This window comes from Eschrichtius robustus, chromosome 21 (assembly GCF_028021215.1).
Source record: "Eschrichtius robustus isolate mEscRob2 chromosome 21, mEscRob2.pri, whole genome shotgun sequence".
NCBI classification, from domain to species: Eukaryota; Metazoa; Chordata; class Mammalia; order Artiodactyla; family Eschrichtiidae; genus Eschrichtius; species Eschrichtius robustus.
This window is the reverse complement of record NC_090844.1, coordinates 18,143,520-18,163,069: the sequence shown is the minus strand read 5'-3', so window position 1 is coordinate 18,163,069 and position 19,550 is coordinate 18,143,520. Positions and strand designations below refer to the sequence as shown.

The following is a 19,550-nucleotide window of genomic DNA, read 5'->3' as shown; positions in this document are numbered from 1 at the left end:
TTCAATACCTAATAGTACAGAGTAGTTTAACAATATACTAGAACATTATGCAGCCATTTAAAAATATTGTAAAATAACATTTGCTGATTTGGAAAAATAATGTTTTTTCAAATGAGAATGAATTATTTTTGGAATAACTTTTTTAGAGTTATTTGAAAATAGCAAAAAATTCAAAATAAATTTGTGATAAAGATTCAGGGAATGATTCTTGTTTTAATTAAGTAGAACAAATATCTGCCGTTTTGTCTAACACAGCTAGTGTAGAGGAGGAAAAAGCTTTCCTTGATGCTCTTAGGGTCCTTGGCTGGGTCTGAAAATTAAACTGACAAAGACAGATTAACAGGAGAAAAGCATAGAAATTTAATTAATGTGAGTTTTACATATCAGGGGGGCCTTCAAAAGGAAATGAAGACCCAAAGAAACAGACCTGAGTGTTTTATGCTGGGTTTGATGAAGAGTGGACAGTCGTGGAGGAATACGATGGGTTAAGGGGTATGAGGCACGTCTTGGAGATATTGCGGGTTCAGTGACAGACCACCTCAATAAAGCAAATATCGCAGTAAAGCATGTCACATGAATTTTTTGGTTTCCCAGTGCATATAAAAGTTATCTTTACACTATACTGTAGTCTGTTAAGTGTGCAATAGCATTATGTCTAAAAAACAATGTATATATTTTAATTAAAAATACTTTATTGCTAAAAAATGCTGTCATCTGAGCCTTCAGCGAGTCGCAGTCTTTCTGCTGGTGGAGGGTTTAAAATATTGCAAGAATTACCAGTATGTGACACAGAAACATGAAGCGAGCAAATGCTATTGGAAGAATGGCACCAATAGACTTGGCTCTATGCAGGATTGCCACCATCCTTCAATTTGTAAAAAAAAAAAAAAAAAAGGAAAAATAAAAGAAACAGGCAATATCTATGAAGCACAATAAAGTGAAGTATGCCTGTAATTGTAGTAAACTAAACGGGGCAGGGGGCATGTGGTTGCAGGGTACAATGATGACATAGCAAGGCCGGTTTGTTAGGATTCTTCTTGGTGTCCCTATGTCTTCTGAGATAAGGATGCTCTTTTCCTCTTGGCATGGGGAGGGCACCTCTTAATGAGGTTTTATGACCTGTTTCAGGGAAGAAGGGTGAGGGGGGAGGAGGTCAGAGTAACCTTCCTGTTTCTGCTATTTTCTCATACTCCTTCAGCTTAAAATATTCAAGATGCCAAGGTGCCACATTTAGGGGTAGCATGTCCTGAACCCCATCAATTGCCATGATTAACCTGTTGTTTTGGAATTTGTTAATGATGGTTTAGCTCTCATTAATATTACAAATATTACCTTTAGTTTTTTTTTGTTTTGTTTTACCTTTAGTTATTTTTGATACCTCATTTGTGGAGGAAACTTGTCAAAAATTTTAATAAATGTCAAGAACATAATTATGGGAACAGTGAATTGAACACTTCTAGCCAATGATTTAAGTAAAAATCAATTTAATCAAATTCACTTTGTTTTCTATAAAAATTTTCTATATACAGTGTCTGAAAAAATGAGTTAAAACTTTAGTATTACAAATTTAGACAGGCTCCAATTTAGATGTGTGTTCTAAATGCTTATTTAATAATAGCTAACATATTGAACAATTATTATGGTATTATGTGGGGAGGGCTTTACATGCATTATCTCACATAATCTAACAACTCTTTTAGGTAGATGGGTATTTTTAACATCCGCATTTACCATGTGAGAGATAAGGCTTAGACAGATTAAGTAAGTCGTCCATGATCACACAAGTGAATGGTAGAGGATTTGATCCCAGAAGCTTAATTTAAGAGGTCGTGCTCTTAATCACTAAGATGCTCCACTTGGCTTTGAACTGGTGGATACTTTTGTGATCAGTATTCCCTTAAAGCATTGGACACCTTAGGGTCCTAAGATAACAAGGAGGAATAAAAAACTTAAGCCATTTTATTGATTACATAATGTTTATACAACTGAGAAGGCTGTTGGTATCCTAGTCCAAACTTGATCCCCAAAGAGAAACTTTCATAAAAATTGTGTTAGTCCTAATATTGAATATCTTCTTGAGTCTTTTCTCAGCCATTTCTTCTCTTCAGTCATAACCTCATTCCATGGGATGTCAGAGGAGACATCTATGATTTCTCCATAACTCCATCCCAACACTTTTCAACCTTTCAAGTTACCTAAAATTTACATATTTTTGAGAGGCTAGATTTTTATCAGAAGGCAAAAAAAAGTCATAGTCCAAAAAAGAAAATGAGGAAAATAAGAGGTTTTCTAAAGCTACTAATTGAAGCAACCAAAAGAACAAAAAGTAAATTACATAATTGCTAGATCTTTCAAAGGTATTTATGCTTGAAAAAGTTTCACGTCCGTTTGGATATTAGGCTTCCTTTCAGCGTTAACTCATTAACACTACTTAACATTTTTCCCTTTGGAAAGATTATGAATGTTGGTTAGCATTCCAAGTGATGCCCCAGAAGGTTTGGTTGGTAGATTATAACTGTAATAATTGCATACCTGCAATTAAAAATAAAATTCTAAATGTAGAATGTTAAAGTATATGGGACTTAAACGAGATGGCATTTATATTCAGCTGCTAGTAACAAAGACTCCCAAAATAGTAACTTAAATGTGATAAAAGTTTCTTTTTCTCTGCATACAAGAAATTCAGTTTGACAATTCCATAGCCATCAAGGACCCAAGCTACTTCTTCCTGCTGAGCTCTCCCTAGTGTGTGGCTCCCACTCTCAGGGTCACTCCTGGTCCAATATGGCTGTTAGAAGTTCAGCTGTCAGGGCCAGGCTGGAAGGGCAAATGGACTCATACCAGTTTTTTTGTTCTCTTTTAAGATGCTTTCCTGGAAATGCCACCTCACAACTTTTCTGTGTTTTATTGACTGGAACTTAAGTCTATAGCAACAACTTGCTGCAAGAAAAGTTAGAACATTGCTACTCAGAATAAAATCAGGCTTCTCTTATTTAGGAAGAAGGGGAATATTTGGTTTTGAAAAGCAGCCAGCGGTCTCTATCATAAGACTGTAGGAGACATCTCATCTCATCCAGACTTCTAAGTTTAAGCTCTTAAGGCCCAGGCTTCCCCAGCTGTCTATACAGCTGGGCAATAGCAGAATTATAATCAGAAGCCAGATATCTTGCTGACCTGTTTTAACTAGAGGGCTCACAATTGCTTCTACTAAGGATGAATTAGATAAAGTGATAGTAAATCGATCTAGCACTAATACAAAGAGTTTTTCTTTGTCTCTTTACCTCACCATCTAACTCCCCCTCTCAGCAACCACCCCGCCCATATCTCAGAATAGAATTTCCTGCTTATTCGATAAACATGATCATTTTCCCCTCAAGATACAAGTTATATTGGCTATCTAAATTCTATTATTAAAATAAAGTAGTTTTAGTAGCCTCTAAAAATACTTAACATTTGTCTTTAACATTAATGGTTTTTATAACTTTAGATAAATTTTTTTTCTCAAATTTTCTCCTACAGTATAGCTGAAATACAGAAAGATGTGGAATACAGGTTGCCATTCACCGTAAACAACCTGACAATTAACATTAATATGTGAGTAGAATTGTATCCTATTTTTTCGTTCAATAGGACTTTAAAATCTTTTTATTATTTTGTTTCTCAGCTATTATTAGAAGTAAACTGTTTAAAAGTGAATTTATTCCCTTTCTAGTATTTATTTCCCTTTCTAGTAACTATAGTTTATTAAACTTAAAATTTTGTGAAATAAAAAATTTTTAAAGACATCCTTGTAATAGATATTGCTTTAAGAAACTGTAAAAGAGGAAATGTAATAAAAAGACGTAATCGTTTTTGTTGTTTTGCACTAAAGTCTAAGCTGGAGGTAGGCTGAAAGAGTAAGAATGATAATGACAAACGCTCGAAGGGATCATGTGTGGAAAACCATTAGAGATATAGGCACTTTTACATCAGAAATAAGTGAAAATATTCTAGTTTTCGGCAACATATACTACTTTCAACCAGAAAGTTCAAGACTGAATTTGATCTGCTGATTATTTTTAAAGAAAAAAAAATTAAAAGTTGAAAAGGTAATCATGAGGTTATTAAGTTATAAAGAGGAAAGTTTGGACAAAGTGATTGCTGAAGTACTCATTTAGCCTTAAGTGCAGTTATTAGTCTTCAGCATGAAAGAATTAAGTTATTACCTCAGATTGCCTCAGGTGGCTAGCGACTGGAGTGAGTGTTTGGGTGAGGCAAAAAGGCGCTTAACTTGAAGATAGGAACCACACTTGTTCATCGTCCTATCCTCATTGCCCAGCATGGTGCCTGCACATAGGAGGCCTTGTTAAATCCTAGTTGAATGAGTGGATTAAAGCATGACTATATAACAGTGACAACCATTATGCTGTGTTATCTTGATATATGGGAGTTTCTGAATCATCACAGCAGCCCTGCAAATTGGAACAAATTACAGACAAATAGGTAGTGAATAGTGTAGTGGGGAGAGAAATCCAGATTGGTTGGGGTCCAAAGGCCATACATCGCCTTTTTTTACCAAACTAGTTTAACATCTTCAACTATATAAATGAAGTAGTTTTATCGCTCATCACATGCCTTAGGTAGAGCTGAGTAGGAGAAGCCGACAAGGACCCAGTTTTCTTCTTGACAGTGTTGCCAACAAATAGTTTTCTGAGCCAGAAGGGGAACAGAGTGGCAGTTTAAAGGGACATACTGGTCTGAGTTTTAGAGATTTGGAAAATGGTTCCATGTCCAGTAAACTCTCATTTTTAAAGACTTTACTCCCTAATTTTAAATGTGTAGTAGTTCAAAAAAGGTTAAGATTTTTACTCTTTATTTTTTGTATTGAGAATTTACTGTTATTTACTTGAAACCATGTGATTGACCTCAAAGTTGGGAGAGATGTGTTAATTGAGACATTTAGAAGAGAGCTCTATAGAAGCAAGGCATGATGACAGCTACACTGTTCCAATCCTAGCGCTTCCCATTTTATCCACTTAACTCTTTAAAAAATTCAGTATATAATGAAATAATTCTTGGCAGTATTTCAAAAGTAGGAAAGCCATAAGAAAAGTATATGGCCAGAACCTGTGGTCCACTAAATAGCCAGACTGGGTTAAACTAGGGTTCACCTGATAAAAATGCCTGGTCTAATTTTAGCTGAGATTTTGGATAGCTTGGTATATTGTGTTTGAAAGCAATTAATTGGCATGGTGTGAAGAATAGTCTATAATTCACGGTATCCTTATTCCACATTAAGAATGTTTTACTATACTGAATTACTTTATAGTCTTGTTGCCAAAGTGTATCTTTTTGTATACTTTCGATCAACTCAACAACCATAGTAGAGCACTGATTACTGAATAATCTAAATGAAAGTATGAAAATTTTATTTGCTTTTAAGTAATTTTGTTTTAGGATTATGACTGTATAATATCACATTTTTTGTCTTTGTTTTTGTTTTTTAACCTGTCCTACCTTTACCAGATTGCTTCCTCCACAATTTCCTCAGGAAAAACCAGTGATCAGTGTTTATCCACCAATACGACATCACTTAGTGGATAAACAAGGAGTGTATGTTACCTCTCCATTAGTAAACAATGTATGTATATGGTATAATTTATTTCAAAAATGTTCACTATTTAATAGATAATCCTGATTTGAAGGTTATTTGTTTTTCAGTGGTGAGGACCTGTTGATGTTAAGAACTTTGGTTCATAGTAGATCTTTTATAGTGGTTAGGAAGGGATAAAATTCAAATATGCCTTAAATTTCTTAGGATATATATATATATATATGTATATATATGATTGATTAATGTGAAGGACTGTAACTTAAATGTACTCAGTATTTACCTTTGAACCTTCAAATTATTGTCAATAGTGAAATGTGGAAATATTTCAGCTCCATTATTGACTAACTAAACTTTTAACCTCATTTATGGTATTGATTGTATAAGAAAATATTGTAAGTTGTGGATTGCGGATATGTTCAATTGACATAATATCCTTTGCTTTTCATTTAATTTTTGACTTGCAAAAATGGATTTAAGATTGAGTTTTACAGTTAAATTATCCTAATGAGACTTTATAATCTTTTTCTGACAATGAATTTGATCACCGTGTATTACTGTTACTTTTAGTTTACAATGCACTCAGATCTTGGGAAAATTATTCAGAGTCTGTTGGATGAGTTTTGGAAGAATCCTCCAGCTTTAGCTCCTGCTTCAACAGCTTTCCCATAGTAAGTATATTTATATCAAAAGAGTTTGTATATACATTTATTTACTTTTGATCTAAGTAATCAAAATATAGTTTAAAAATTCAAATAATGTTAAAAGGCAGTCCTCTGCTTTCCACATCCCCACCTTCACACACAGATACATTCATACTTTTCAGAGGCAACTGTGTTTTTCTATTTTAAGCTGCTTCTCAAATATTTACCTTCATCTTTCTGAATAATATATACATACTGCTATCTCTTGATTCTTTCAGTTTAGATACTATCTATTGACTTCCTATTATGGATTGATGAGGATTTTACTTATCTTTCACAAACCTTCCTTTTCCCTCATCCTCTGAGAAATTTTTGATTTTTACTTAAACTCATGTTTGGTACTTTCATTACATTGACTCTCTAAATATTCCTTGCTGCTGAGCCTAGTACTTTATAATGATTATATTTCCCTGATGGTATAACTTTCTGCTTTTCTCTGGAGTTAATTACTTCGATTTTTCCATTGGTTTTATTTTCTTTGATCTTTTTAATTTTCCACATCTTTTAGCAGCTCTGAAAAATACCTTTCAAATCATTTTTTCACATCATCAAACCTGTCAGGTAATCTCTAGGTTCCGGTATTTTCTCTTTGCAGACATTGCTTCATTTTCCCCCTCCATTCTGAATTAGTTACTCTACAACTGCTATAAAGCTGTCATCCTGGGATTTCCCTTTCCCACTCTCCTGTGTTGGATTCTCCTTTTCCTGCATCCTATGTTTTTTTCTTTCTCAGGCTATTTCCTAGTTTCTTGCATTACTGCCTCCCTATAGCTTCCTAAGTAACGGCATGTTCCAGTTGCTAAGGATGAATGACAAATTATCCTAAAACTTGTGGTTAAAATAGTGACAACATTTATTTTCCTTGTGAATCTGCCGTTTGGTTAGGGACTAATAGAGAGAGCTTGTTTGTGCTCCACCTTTTGCATCAGCTGGCGTGGCTTAGAACAATGAACACATTGATTTTGCTCACCGATCTTCAGTTCAGGAAGGGTTCATCAGGGAGAGCTCTTGTCTGCTCTACTCATCATCAGTGGGCTCTCATCAGAGGCCTTACCTGGGGAGGTCAACTAGAATACCTAGATGCAGCCTGGGCTTCCTCACATCATAACGGCTGGGCTCCTGGGGTGAACATCCCAAACGAGTTATGAGAAAGTCATATTCGCCTTCTCTGACATAGCTACTGAAGTCATGCAGTTTGTTCTGCTTCATTCTGCTTCTGCTTCATTCAGTTTGTTGAGGCAATCAAGAAGTCCTGATCAGATTCAAGGGGAAGAAAATAGGCTCTTCCTCTTTATGGTGGAGTGGCAGGGTTCTAGAAGAGTATATGGGACCGGAAATAGTGCTGTGGCCATTTTTGGAAAATACAGTATGCCACAAGATGCTTGGAAGAATAATTTTGAGACTTCTTTTCTTCTTTTTTTTTTTTTTTTTAACTTGCAAATGTCTTTAATATACCCTCACACTTAAAAGTTGGTAGAGTTCAAATTCTATGTTGAAGTGGTTTTCCACTGAGAATTTTGAAGGCATTCCTCTGTTGTCTATATATAGGCTTCTGTTGCCAAGATGTCCAGTGCCATTTTGATTTCTGATCCTTTGTAACCTTTTTTTGTTTTTTTTAACTTATTTTATTTATTTATTTATTTTTGGCTGTGTTGGGTCTTCATTGCTGCACGTGGGCTTTCTCTAGTTGCAGCAAGTGGGGGTTACTCTTCGTTGCAGTGTGCGGGTTTCTCATTGCAGTGGCTTCTCTTGTTGCGGAGCACGGGTTCTAGGCTCATGGGCTCAGTAGTTGTGGCTCACGGGCTCTAGAGTGCAGGCTCAGTAGTTGTGGAGCACGGGCTTAGTTGCTCCACGGCATGTGGGATCTTCCCGGACCAGGGCTTGAACCCGTGTCCCCTGTCTGCATTGGCAGGCAGATTCTTAACCACTGTGCCACAGGGAAGTCCCTGATCCTTTGTAACTTTTTATCTCAGATATTCTGAAATTGCATGATGATACAACTTCTTACAGTCTTTACTTCCTCTTCCTGTAATATCTCTTGGCTTAATTACCCAGTTCTTCTACTTAATTTCCAAGAACTTTTTGTTGTTCAGAAGTCAGGTGGCATCTTTAACACTGCCTGGAAATCTGCTTAGGCTAGATTATCCCATTCATTGGGTATATCAGTCCCAGCCATCATCTTTGCCCTCCTGTGTCTTTGTCCTGGAGTCATAAGCCTCGCTGATATTCTTTATCTAAGAACTGGATTTCCTATCTTCTGTCAGGAAAGAGTTAAATATATCTCATTCACCTTATTTGAAGATATAAGCCAACAACTGTGATACAGTACACATTGTTAAAAAGCAAGTTTGATACACTTCTTAGATTATTTTATAGGTTGTACCTGCTACTGAGATTAAAATAAAGCAGATTGGTTCAGAATTCTTAAGACTTTATTTCAAGGATAGTACAAATATTCCCTCACATTGAACATATTCTTTCTAAATAACTTATGTTATATTTACATACCTGTTAATAATATACCTTTACATAAAAGTAAACCTTTAAGATAAAGGTGAGCCATACTTTGAAATAAACAAGCTTTTTAGAGAACTTTTTTAAACTTAATTTTTTCAATCATATATTCACTTGGCTCTAAAATTTTAAAACGATAAAAGGGTATGGGGCGAAAAGTCTCCTTCCACTTTTTCCCTTGCGGTTTACTTTTTCTTCTTATTGGTATCCAAAGTTTTTCATTTGGGTGCATATGTATAGAATTCCTGAGATATTTTATGCATATACAAGGAAATATGTACACATAGTATTTTATTCCCTCTTTTTTCACACAAATGGTAGCAAACTATTCCCTTGCCCTTTTTTTTTTTTTTTTCCCTCACTAAATGGTATGGTTCAGAGAGCTTTCCATGTTGGTTACTAAAGCACTTCCTCATTCTTCTTTATGACCACAAAGTACTTGTTTTATGGATATAGCATAACTTAACAAAACTCCTATTAATGGACATTTTTGTTGTTTCCAATCTTTCCTAAAAGGCCCATCCTTCTTTGCCCTCAGTGATGCAGTGAATAACATTAAAAATAATATTTTACCCAAGTGTAAGTTTATTTGTTAGATACATTCTCAAAGTGGTATACATATTTGTAATTTTGACTAGTACTGCAGGATTGCCCTACAGAGTAAGTTGTTTCTACTCCTATACGCAGTGCTTATTCCCTTTGCTGACATAGTAAATTATCAAAATGGATCTTTGCTAATTTATAAGCGGAAAATGTGTTAGTATAACTTTATTTGTATTTATCTTACAGTGAAGTTGACAATTTTTTCCTATGATTTAGAGATTTTTTTTTCCTTTCCTTGAACCTGTGTATTCTATCCTATTCTCCATTTTGCTATTGGGTTGTTAGTCTTTTATTAATTTGGAGAAATTCTTTACATATTAGAGAAATTATCCATTTTCCTATGACATGTTTCAGATGTTTTCCCCCAATTTGTTATTTGTCTTTATTTATAATGGGCTTTGTCATGTAGAGGGGTTTTCTTTGTTGTTTTGTTGTGTTTTGTTTTTTAGATCATGGGATTTATCATTATTTTCTCTTATGACTTTTGAATTTGGGATCACAGAAAGTCCTTTACCACCCCAAGTTTTTAATTTCCCAGTGATTTCTTCCAGTTCTTTTAAGATTTAAAAAAAAAATCCAAAAAACATTTTAAATTTGATACATTTGGTTTTTATTTTACTATAGGTATGAGGGCTTGGCTCCAATTTAATTTTTTCCAGATGTCCCAATGCTATTTATTGACCTATCTATCTTTTTTTTTTTTTTTTTACTAATTTGAGATTCTTTTTATTATATCTTAATTGCCATATAGCTTTGTGATTTTTCTGGATTTTGTATTCAGTTCCATTGATCTACCTATCCATTGCCAGTGTTATGCTTTAAAAAAGTTTTGTGTTTTTTTTTTTTAATTATTAAGGTTTTCTAATGTGTTTTGCTATATGGCAGGGTTAATCTCTCTTTACCCTCCTTTTTCAGGTACTTTTCTCTATATTCTTATGTATTTTTCTATATTAGCTTTAGTATTATAATTTCAAAATCTGTGACAAATGTTTTCTTCCAACACAATTCCAATTTATGTTAACTTATGTCATTAAATATGACATTAAATTATGTCATGAAACAATAGCACTCCCGTTTAAAAAAATTGTTTAAGCTTGATATATTTTGGAACATTTCAGTACTCTGATACCCGTTTTTTTTTTCCAACACCACCAAGTAATTCTCCAGTTCTCACCAGACACTGACTGTTTCCTACGAATTTAACTTAATTCTGATGCTATCCACCGGGAGATGGTGTCAGATCCCACAGATTAAGGGCTCAGTCTCACAGGCTGCTCCATTTCACATACCAATTGAAAATGTATAGATTGTTACCTGTGCTATAAATCCCAGGTTCCCATGACCTCCACCTCAGGTTTGAGTAGTTTGTTAAGTGGCTCATGGAACTCCAAAATAAATTTACTTATGTTTACTAGTTGATTATAAAGGATATTATAAAAGATACAGATGAATAGCCAGATGAAGAGGTACATAGGGCAGGGCAAGGTCTAGGAGAGCCCCAAGCACAGGAGCTTTTGTCCCCATGAACTGCGGTGCACCACCCTCCTGCCATGTGGATGCATTCATCAACACGAAGCTTGTCAAATCTTATTGTTCAAGGGTTTTTATAGAGATTATTCAGCAGCCCCCCTCTTCCCTGAGATCGATGGGTGGGGCTGAAAGTTCCAACTTTCTGTCACTTGGTCTTTTTGGTGACCAACCCCGCCCTCAGACTATACAGGGACTCAGCCTAAGTCACCTCATTAGCATAAACTCAGATGTTACAAATAACAAAAAAGGGTCCTATCATTTAAGAACTTACCAGGATTTTAGGAGCACTTTGCCTAGAACCTGGTCAAAGACAAAATATGTTTCTTATTATACCACAAATACAAAGTAAAGTATTTAGTATCCTATGTTTTAAAAAAGTCTTTTTATCTTTTATACAAGAGTGACTGACCCATTTAAACTTAACTATATTAATTTAAGTAGTGGTATTTAGATAATTCTCATCTGCATTTAGGCCTAAATTACACTACTTATTTTAGAGCGTGGTTCTCTTTGAACTGCTCTAAGAGAAAAAAAATATTAAATGTAAAATATTATCTTTTTTAGGTGTAATTGACATGTAACGTGTACCACAGAATGATTCAATAGTAATTTATATTACGAAATGATCACCACAATAAGTCTAGTTAACACCCATCGCCATGCATAGTTACAGAATTTTTTCCTGTGATGAGAATGTTTAAGATTTACTCTCAGCAGCTTTCGGATATGCAGTGTAGTGTTATTAACCATAATGATACTGTGCATCACCTCCCCAGGACTTACTCATTTTATAACTGAAAGTCTGTACCTTTTGACCATGTTCACACATTTTGCCCACTGCTGCCCATCACCTGCCTCTGGCAAACACCAATCTCTTTGCTGTATTTATGAGCTCAGTGCTTTTTGTTTTTGTTTTTCGTTTTTAAATTCTACACATAAGTGAGAGCGTATGGTATTTGCCTTTCTCTGTCTGACATATTTCACATAGCATAATACCCTCAGGGTCCATCCATATTGTTTGGAATGGCAAGATTTTCTTTGTTTTTATGGCTGAATAATATTTCAGTGTATATATACACCACCTTTTCTTTATCTCATCATCTACTGATGGACACTAGGTTGTTTCCATCTCTTGTCTATTGTAAATAATGCTGCAGTGAACATAGGGGAGCAGACATCTTTTCGAGTTAGTGTCTTCATTTTCTTCGCATAAATACCCAGAAGTGGAATTGCTGGATCATGTGGTAGTTCTGTTTTGAGGAGCCTCCATCCTGTTTTCCATCGTGGCAGCACCAGTTTACATTTCCACCAGCAGGTGTACAGCATTCACTTTTCTCCGTAGCCTCACCAATGCTTGTTATTTCTTATCTTTTTGATAATAGTCATTCCAACAATTTTGACAGTTAGTAATCTAATTATCAAAGAACTAGCATCTTTTCTTGTACCTGTTGGCCATCTGTATGTCTTCTTTGGAAAAATGTCTATTCAGATTCCCATTTTTAAATCAGATTATTTGTTTTTTTGCTGTTGAGTTGTATGAGTTCTTTATATATTTTGGATATTAATCCCTTGTCAGATAAATGGTTTGCAAATATTTTCTCCCATTCCGTAGGTTGCCTCTTCATTTTGTTGATGGTTTCCTTTGCTGTGCAGAAGCTTTTTAGTTTGATGTAGTCCCATTTGTTTAGTTTTGTAAGTGAGGTATTAAAGTCCCCTATTTTTTTTTTTTTTTAATAAATATATGTATGTATTTCCGGCTGCGTTGGGTCTTCGTTGCAGTGTGTGGGCTTCTCATTGCGGTGGCTTCTCTTGCGGAGCACGGGCTCTAGGCACGCAGGCTTCGGTAGTTGTGGCATGTGGGCTCAGTAGTTGTAGTAAGTGGGCTCTAGAACGCAGGCTCAGTAGTTGTGGCGCACAGGCTTAGTTGCTCCGCGGCACGTGAGATCTTCCCGGATCAGGGATCGAACCCCTGTACTGACAGGCAGATTCTTAATCACTGCACCACCAGGGAAGTCCCAAGTCCCCTATTCTCATTTTATTGCTCTCTATTTATCATTTTAGGTCTGTTTATATTTGCTTTATATATTTAGGTGCTCGTAACTTGGGTGCATAAATATTTATAATTGTTATATCCTCTTGTTGGATTGACCCCTTTACCATTATGTAACGCCCTTCTCTGTCTCTTATTACAGTCTTTGTTTTAAAGTCTGTTTTGTCTGATATAAGTATAGCTACCCCAGCTTTCTTTTGGTTTCTATTTGCATGTAACATCAGCATAAAGAAGTCCCTTCAACATTTCTTGTAAGGTCGGTTTAGTGGTGATAACTACTTTAGCTTTTGCTTGTCTGGAAAACTCTGCCTCTGCTTCAATTCTGAATGAGAACTTTGCTATGTAGAGTATTCTTGAAAGTGTTTTTCTTTTAGTACTCTAAATATGTCATTCCTCTGCCTTCTGGCCTGCAAAGTTTCAGCTGAAAAATCTGCTGGTAGTTTTATGGGGGTTCCCTTGTACCTAACAAGTTGTTTTTCTGTTGCTGCTTTTAAGATCCTTGCCTTGTCTTTAACTTTTGACATTTTAATTAAAATGTGTCTCGGTTCATCTTGTTTGGGACTTCCTGGCTTTCCTGGATCTGGATGCCCGTTTCCTTCCCTAGGTTAGAGAAGTTTTCAGCCATTATGTCTTCAGATAAGTTTTCTGCCCCTTTCTCTGTCTCTTCTCCTTCTGGTACCCCTATAATACAAACCGTAAGTCCCTTAAGCTATCTTCACTTTTTTTCCTTTTTTTTCTCTGCTCTGATTATGTGAGTTCCACTGCTCTGTCTTGAGTTCACCGATCATTTCTTCTGGCCGATGACTGTGACATCCTTTGTTTACTGATATGGCAGGAAATATTCCATTTCTCACTCTGCCTCATCCCGTCTGCTGTTGAATCCCTCTAGAATATTTTTCAGTTCAGTTGTTGTATTCTCCAGCCTTGATTCTTTCTTGTATTTTCTTTCTCTTTGTTGAGGTTCTTTCTGTGTTCAGGGAGCATCTTTATGACCTTTACTTTGAACTCTTTATCAGGTAAATTATGTATCTTCATTTCATTAAGGTTTTTTTCCTGAGGTTTTATGCTGTATTTTATTTGGAATGTATTTCTTTGTTTCTTCCTTTTGCTTGACTCTGTGTAAGATAAAACAGTCTCCTCTCCCAGTTTTGAGGACGGGACTAGGAGATGAACCTTATCATTCAACCCTACCCTGGCTCTTGACTGTCTCTCAAGCCTTTGTGATTGTCCAAGCAACCTATTATTTTTTTAATAGCTCCCAGGAATTAAGGGTGTGCCAAGACCTGTCATTGCCCCACAGGGGAGGATAGCCATACCTAGATTTAGGCTGATTGGAAGCAAGACCCTCAGGCAGCAGCTTTTAATGTATGCAAATATATACAGTTCTGTGGGACCACAAGCTTATTAAGTCCTGCTGGCCACCTGAGCCAGGTGATGAGAATGAAAACATGGTGTCCATTGGCCTCTGTTCCCTGAAGGCGCCTCCGTAGGCCTTCACATACATGGGTTCCAAGCCTGAAGCCCACCCCTCAGACTGAAGCTTCAGGATAAGCAAATAGGCCTGTTTCACATTAAGACTGTGGGTGTGTTTAAGTCTGCTATCTGCAGTGCCCTGGTGTGGTAGCCTGCCAAGAACTGTCTACAACTGTTACAGTTTCGTGGGACCCAGGAATGTCAGCCCCCCTGGCCGCCAGAGCCAGGTAAGTAAGGGGCATTCCTGGTTGGCAGCCGCAAAAACCAGAGCACCAAATACAAAACCGGGACCCCAGACACATGTAAGATCTCCCCTCCAAGACATGCTGGCGTTCTGGAACATGCAGAGGGAGAGCACAAAGATAGTAGAGCCCGCCCTCTGGAGTCTATGGAAGGATTACATTCGGTCCTTGGAGTTGTGTTTAATTAGAAGCCTGCCCCTCAGGCTATAGCTATGATAATAAGCTAATAGGCCTCTTTCAACAGAAAGACTGAGCTCCTGTTGTCCCATGCTGTTCCCCTGGGGGGGTGGCTGATTAAGAACTTCTTCTCCATTTCTGTGAGTGTGAGCCCCGCTGGCTGTCAGATTCAGACAGCGTTGTGGTGTCCTCTGGTTGCCACTGCGAAAACAAGGGCATAAGCTCCGTTCTCTAAGATAGTGGTGAGCTGGAGTGAGGCAGGGCGCGAGTGCGGCGAGGGCGTCCACTGGCCTCCATTCCCTGAGAGCACCTCCATGGGTGCCTAGATGGCCAAGCCCCTGGACGAGCACGTAGGCCTCTTTCACAGGAAGACGGGGGGTTGCTTCTGTCTGCTGTCTATGCAGTGTCCTGGGGGTCATAATCTACCAACAACTGGCTCTCTGACTGTTACAATCCTACGGGACCCAGGAATCTTAGCCTGCCTGGCATCCAGAGTCAAGCAATCAAGGGATATTCCCTGGGCAGCAGCTGCAGAAACCAGAGCACCAGATGCATATAGGAGCTCCCTCTGGGTGATACTGGGTCTCTGGAGCGCAGCAGATGGGAAACAAGATGTCACCCACCAGCCACCATCCCCAGAAAGCGTCCCAGCGGACCCCTAGATGTGTGTTAAGTTAGATGCCTGCCGCTGCCTCGAGCTGATGCTTTAAGATTGGCAAATGAGCCTCTTTCACGTTAAGTCAGGTCCTCTTCTGCATTTGGCCCTGAGGCAGGGGAGTCCAAGAGTACGAGCCCTGTAAGAATTGTTTCTTAGTTCGCTGTAGCCTTGTGAGTCTCGGGGACATGAGCTCTTTTGGTCTTCAGAGCTAGATGTTTTGGGGGCTTGTCTCTCAGGAAAAGCTCTGGGTTTTGAGTTTTCTCCAGCTTGTGGGTTGTCCTGCTGAGGGTGGGGTTTATGGTGAGATTGTGTCTCAGCCTCTCCTACCCGCTTAGATGTCATTTTCTTCTTGTTTGCCCAACGTGTAGGAGCCGCTCAGCTAGTTTTTAGGGTTTTTTTCAGAGGAAATTGTTCCCTGTGTAGCTGTTGATTCAGTATTTCTGTGGGAGAAGGTGAATTCAGGATCTTCCTATGTCACCATCTTGATCCAGAACCCAATATTTATTACCTTGCAAAAATAAATTATTTTCTGATTATATCTTGAGCACATACTGCTGTGCCACTTTTCTAATAGATACATAGTTTTTATACGCATCTTTTTTATGTTTTAACATTTTTAGCAGCTCATCTATACATTTAATTTTTCTTTGAAATTTTCTGGAAAAGCAGTCTTGACTTGCAGTCAGATTTTGCCAGATATAATGAAAGCTATGAATTTATTCAAGCTACACTTGAATAAATTTCCTGGACTTAAATGTTCTCCATTTCTTCTATGAAGATACTCATTGATGCCAGCAGAAAGGCCATATTTGAGTTTTGAGCATTCTGTTCACTTCCAGTGTGACCAGTTGAATTGTATATTTTCTAAAACATTTTTCTTTTTCATGGAAAGAAACGAAAATTTTCTCTTGAGGGGTGTTCATATTTTATCAATTTATATGATATCTGATTCACTTATATAATTATAATAACTAATGGCACCTGCCATCTGTAGTGCATAACTACTGTTTTTTAGAACAATTTAGGAATACTTTTACAAACTTACCTAAAATCTAACCTCATGTTTTTCTCTCTTTCTCTTTAGCCTGTACAGTAAAGCGGGTGGGACGCCTCCTTGTGCTTCTCCGGGTTTTCCATTTCTTCCTCCATATCCCCCACAAGAAGCTTCCAGGACTGTCGGTTCTTTATCTGTTGCTGACACTGTTTCTTCTTCGGCGACAAGTCATACAGCAGCCAAACCTGCTGCTCCTTCGTTTGGTGTCCTTTCAAATCTGCCATTGCCTGTTCCCACAACAGACACTGCAGCACCGGTTGGTATCAGATATCTGTAGTTTGTACCCTTGAAATATTCAGTCAACAAACATTATATCCCTCCAGTGTGCCAGCCACCATGGCACAAAAGATAAAAAGATTAAATCACATTTTCAACTTAAGTAACAATGTCAAAGAGGTAACCAGCAAATAATTAAATGATTGTAAGTAGAAGAGGTAGGCTAGAGCTACGGCAAAGACACAGTTACGGGAATAGTCAGTGCTCCCAGGGACCATCGTAGAGCTAGAAAGATACCTTTATAGAAGATGCAATTCTTTTTCTTAAACCACTTTATCCTTGGTGCCTCAAAGCATGCCTGATGCATATAGTAGGTGCTCATTCAAAATGAGGCAGATGAATGAATGAATTCACACTTGAGGCCAAATTTTGATAGATGGTAATGAATTTGCCAGGATGATAAGGGGTCACATAAGGCAATTCTGTGAAGAGGCAACAGCATTGACAAATATTTGGGAGCATAAACCAGATGGCATCTTTGTGAAGCTGCCTGTTATAGAGCCCTCTGGTTGTCATATAGGACAGGCAAAGATAGGAGAAGGATTGTATAGGAGAAGCATGTATCAGATTATGGAGGGTCTGCTCTAGCATACTGAGGACTTTTAATCCAGTGTCTCATTGGTGTAAAAAATTGTGTGTTCTTAAATTAAGCTGGTATCTGCTGCCATGTGGGATGTTACCGAGGGAGAGACTGTGCATTAAACATATTAAAGGGATTTAAAAACCTTCATTTTTAACCCTTAGTGAATATCACCCATAGTAATACTCAAATATTAAAAAATTATCATAATCAACTTTACTAATTTCAGTGTTTGTAATAATTTAGAATATAGACCCAAGTGGACTTCGTTTTTCCAAAACCTTTCATCATTGTATTAATGAATATTATGGACAAATTATAATTAGTAGTATAAATAAAATTACAAGAGAACTTTTCATGGGTCCTTGATTTTAAAATGTCATCTGTATTCAAACAATGTATAGTCTATTCCTTACCTACCCTACTCTCTCATGGAACTTAGGTAACTATTCAGATTTTTGCCAATTTACTAATTTCTCTATACTTAATGCCTTACACTTGAGACAAACATTCATATACATCAATGAAACCCACAGATAATTCTCCACATTTGTCACAGATACACTTAGGAGATTTATTTTACAACCATATACTTGTCCAAGAGCTAAACACAGGTACTCACGTGATCCCCATCAAAAAAAAAAAAAAAAGTAACCCTATATGTATAAAGATACACTGAAAAAAACAATGAAGAAAGAAGGGGAGGGTAAGGAAAATGTGAAGTGCAAAGATTAAGTGTGATAATGAAACAGTTATGGGACGCAGTACATTAAAAATTACTTTTATAACCAAATAGGAGCAGTCAAAAAGATGGCTGAAATTTAACACCATTTCAAACTCTCTTTAGATAAGCCAAAATGGTTTTGGTTACAAGATGCCTGATATCCCTGATGTATTTCCAGAACTCTCAGAACTAAGGTAAAAAAACTAGGAGAGTAACATTGGTGTTTGTTGTCTATTTAATTTGTAAATAGAAACCACATCATCATTTTCATATCCATATTAAGTTAAAAAACATTTTTAAATCATCACTCTTCCTGTATTGTGGATGTCTTAGTGGGAAAGTTCTATGAATCAGTCGTCTGTCTTGTAGGTTATATTTATTGAGTTACTGGTCTGTGAGAAATCCTACAGTTAAAAAAAGTTTAGCTTTATTTGATCCAGTGTTTTACAGTCACTTGTAGGAAGTGGTGATGTGTTCTTCTCTGCTAATAATGAAGTTTACCCGCAGCACGTACACGTTAAAGCAGTCATACGCGGAGTAATGCTTGCAGCAACCCGTGAAGTAGGGACTGTTATTGTTGCCGTGTTGTAGAGTATTCTCCTCCTCCTTTCCTTTCTTCCTTCCCTTTAAAAACATTACTATGAAAACGTCAAAAATACAAAAAGGTGAACCTCTTTGCCACCTTCTTCCAGCTTTTTTCAGGAAGTATGGGTATAGGTCAGGATTATTTTAAACCAAATCCCAAATATTATGTTATTTTTACCTATACGTTCTTCACTAAATTTCTCCACCAGGTAAAGACTTTTTCTTTGCCATAATCCCAATCCACGTCATCATCATACCTCAGAATATGGATGCTAATTCTTCAATTCTTTGATATTATCTTACTTCCCCAGGGTCTTAATAATTAAATCTTTTGGTTGGTAGTTTATTTGAATCAGGGTTCAAAATAAGACCTACCTATTGAAAAAAAAAAAGATCTACCTATTGCATTTGAATACTGTTATCTTTTATAGTTCTTTTAATCATGAACCATTTCTCCCACGTTTATTAATATGTATGTACATATACACACATATACACACACACATATGCATGCATACATATACACACAAATATATATACATACACATATAAATACATATAGAGTAAATTATACACATATTATTAAATATTTATGTAAGAAACTGGTTATTTGTCCTATAGAATTTCCCATACCCTGTTGTTGCCTGATTGCATCTTTGTGGTTCCATTGAGGGTGTTCCTCTATTTCTCATACTTCCTTCTACTGGTGGCTAGATAGAGAGTTTTGATTAGATGTAGGTTCAATTTTTTTATCAAATCATTACATTGTACACCTTAAACTTACACAATG

The 19,550-nt window shown here is 36.7% G+C and overlaps 1 protein-coding gene across 1 annotated transcript in view; it reads left to right on the top strand.

Annotated features, from left to right (window-relative positions):
* VPS37A (VPS37A subunit of ESCRT-I) overlaps positions 1-19,550 on the top strand; it is a 38,540-nt gene that overhangs the window by 9,172 nt on the left and 9,818 nt on the right. The window contains exons 2-6 of the mRNA XM_068532102.1: positions 3,520-3,594; positions 5,506-5,620; positions 6,161-6,261; positions 16,626-16,851; positions 18,299-18,369. Coding sequence (XP_068388203.1) covers positions 3,520-3,594; positions 5,506-5,620; positions 6,161-6,261; positions 16,626-16,851; positions 18,299-18,369 — 588 coding nt within the window. The remainder of the gene's footprint in view (positions 1-3,519; positions 3,595-5,505; positions 5,621-6,160; positions 6,262-16,625; positions 16,852-18,298; positions 18,370-19,550) is intronic.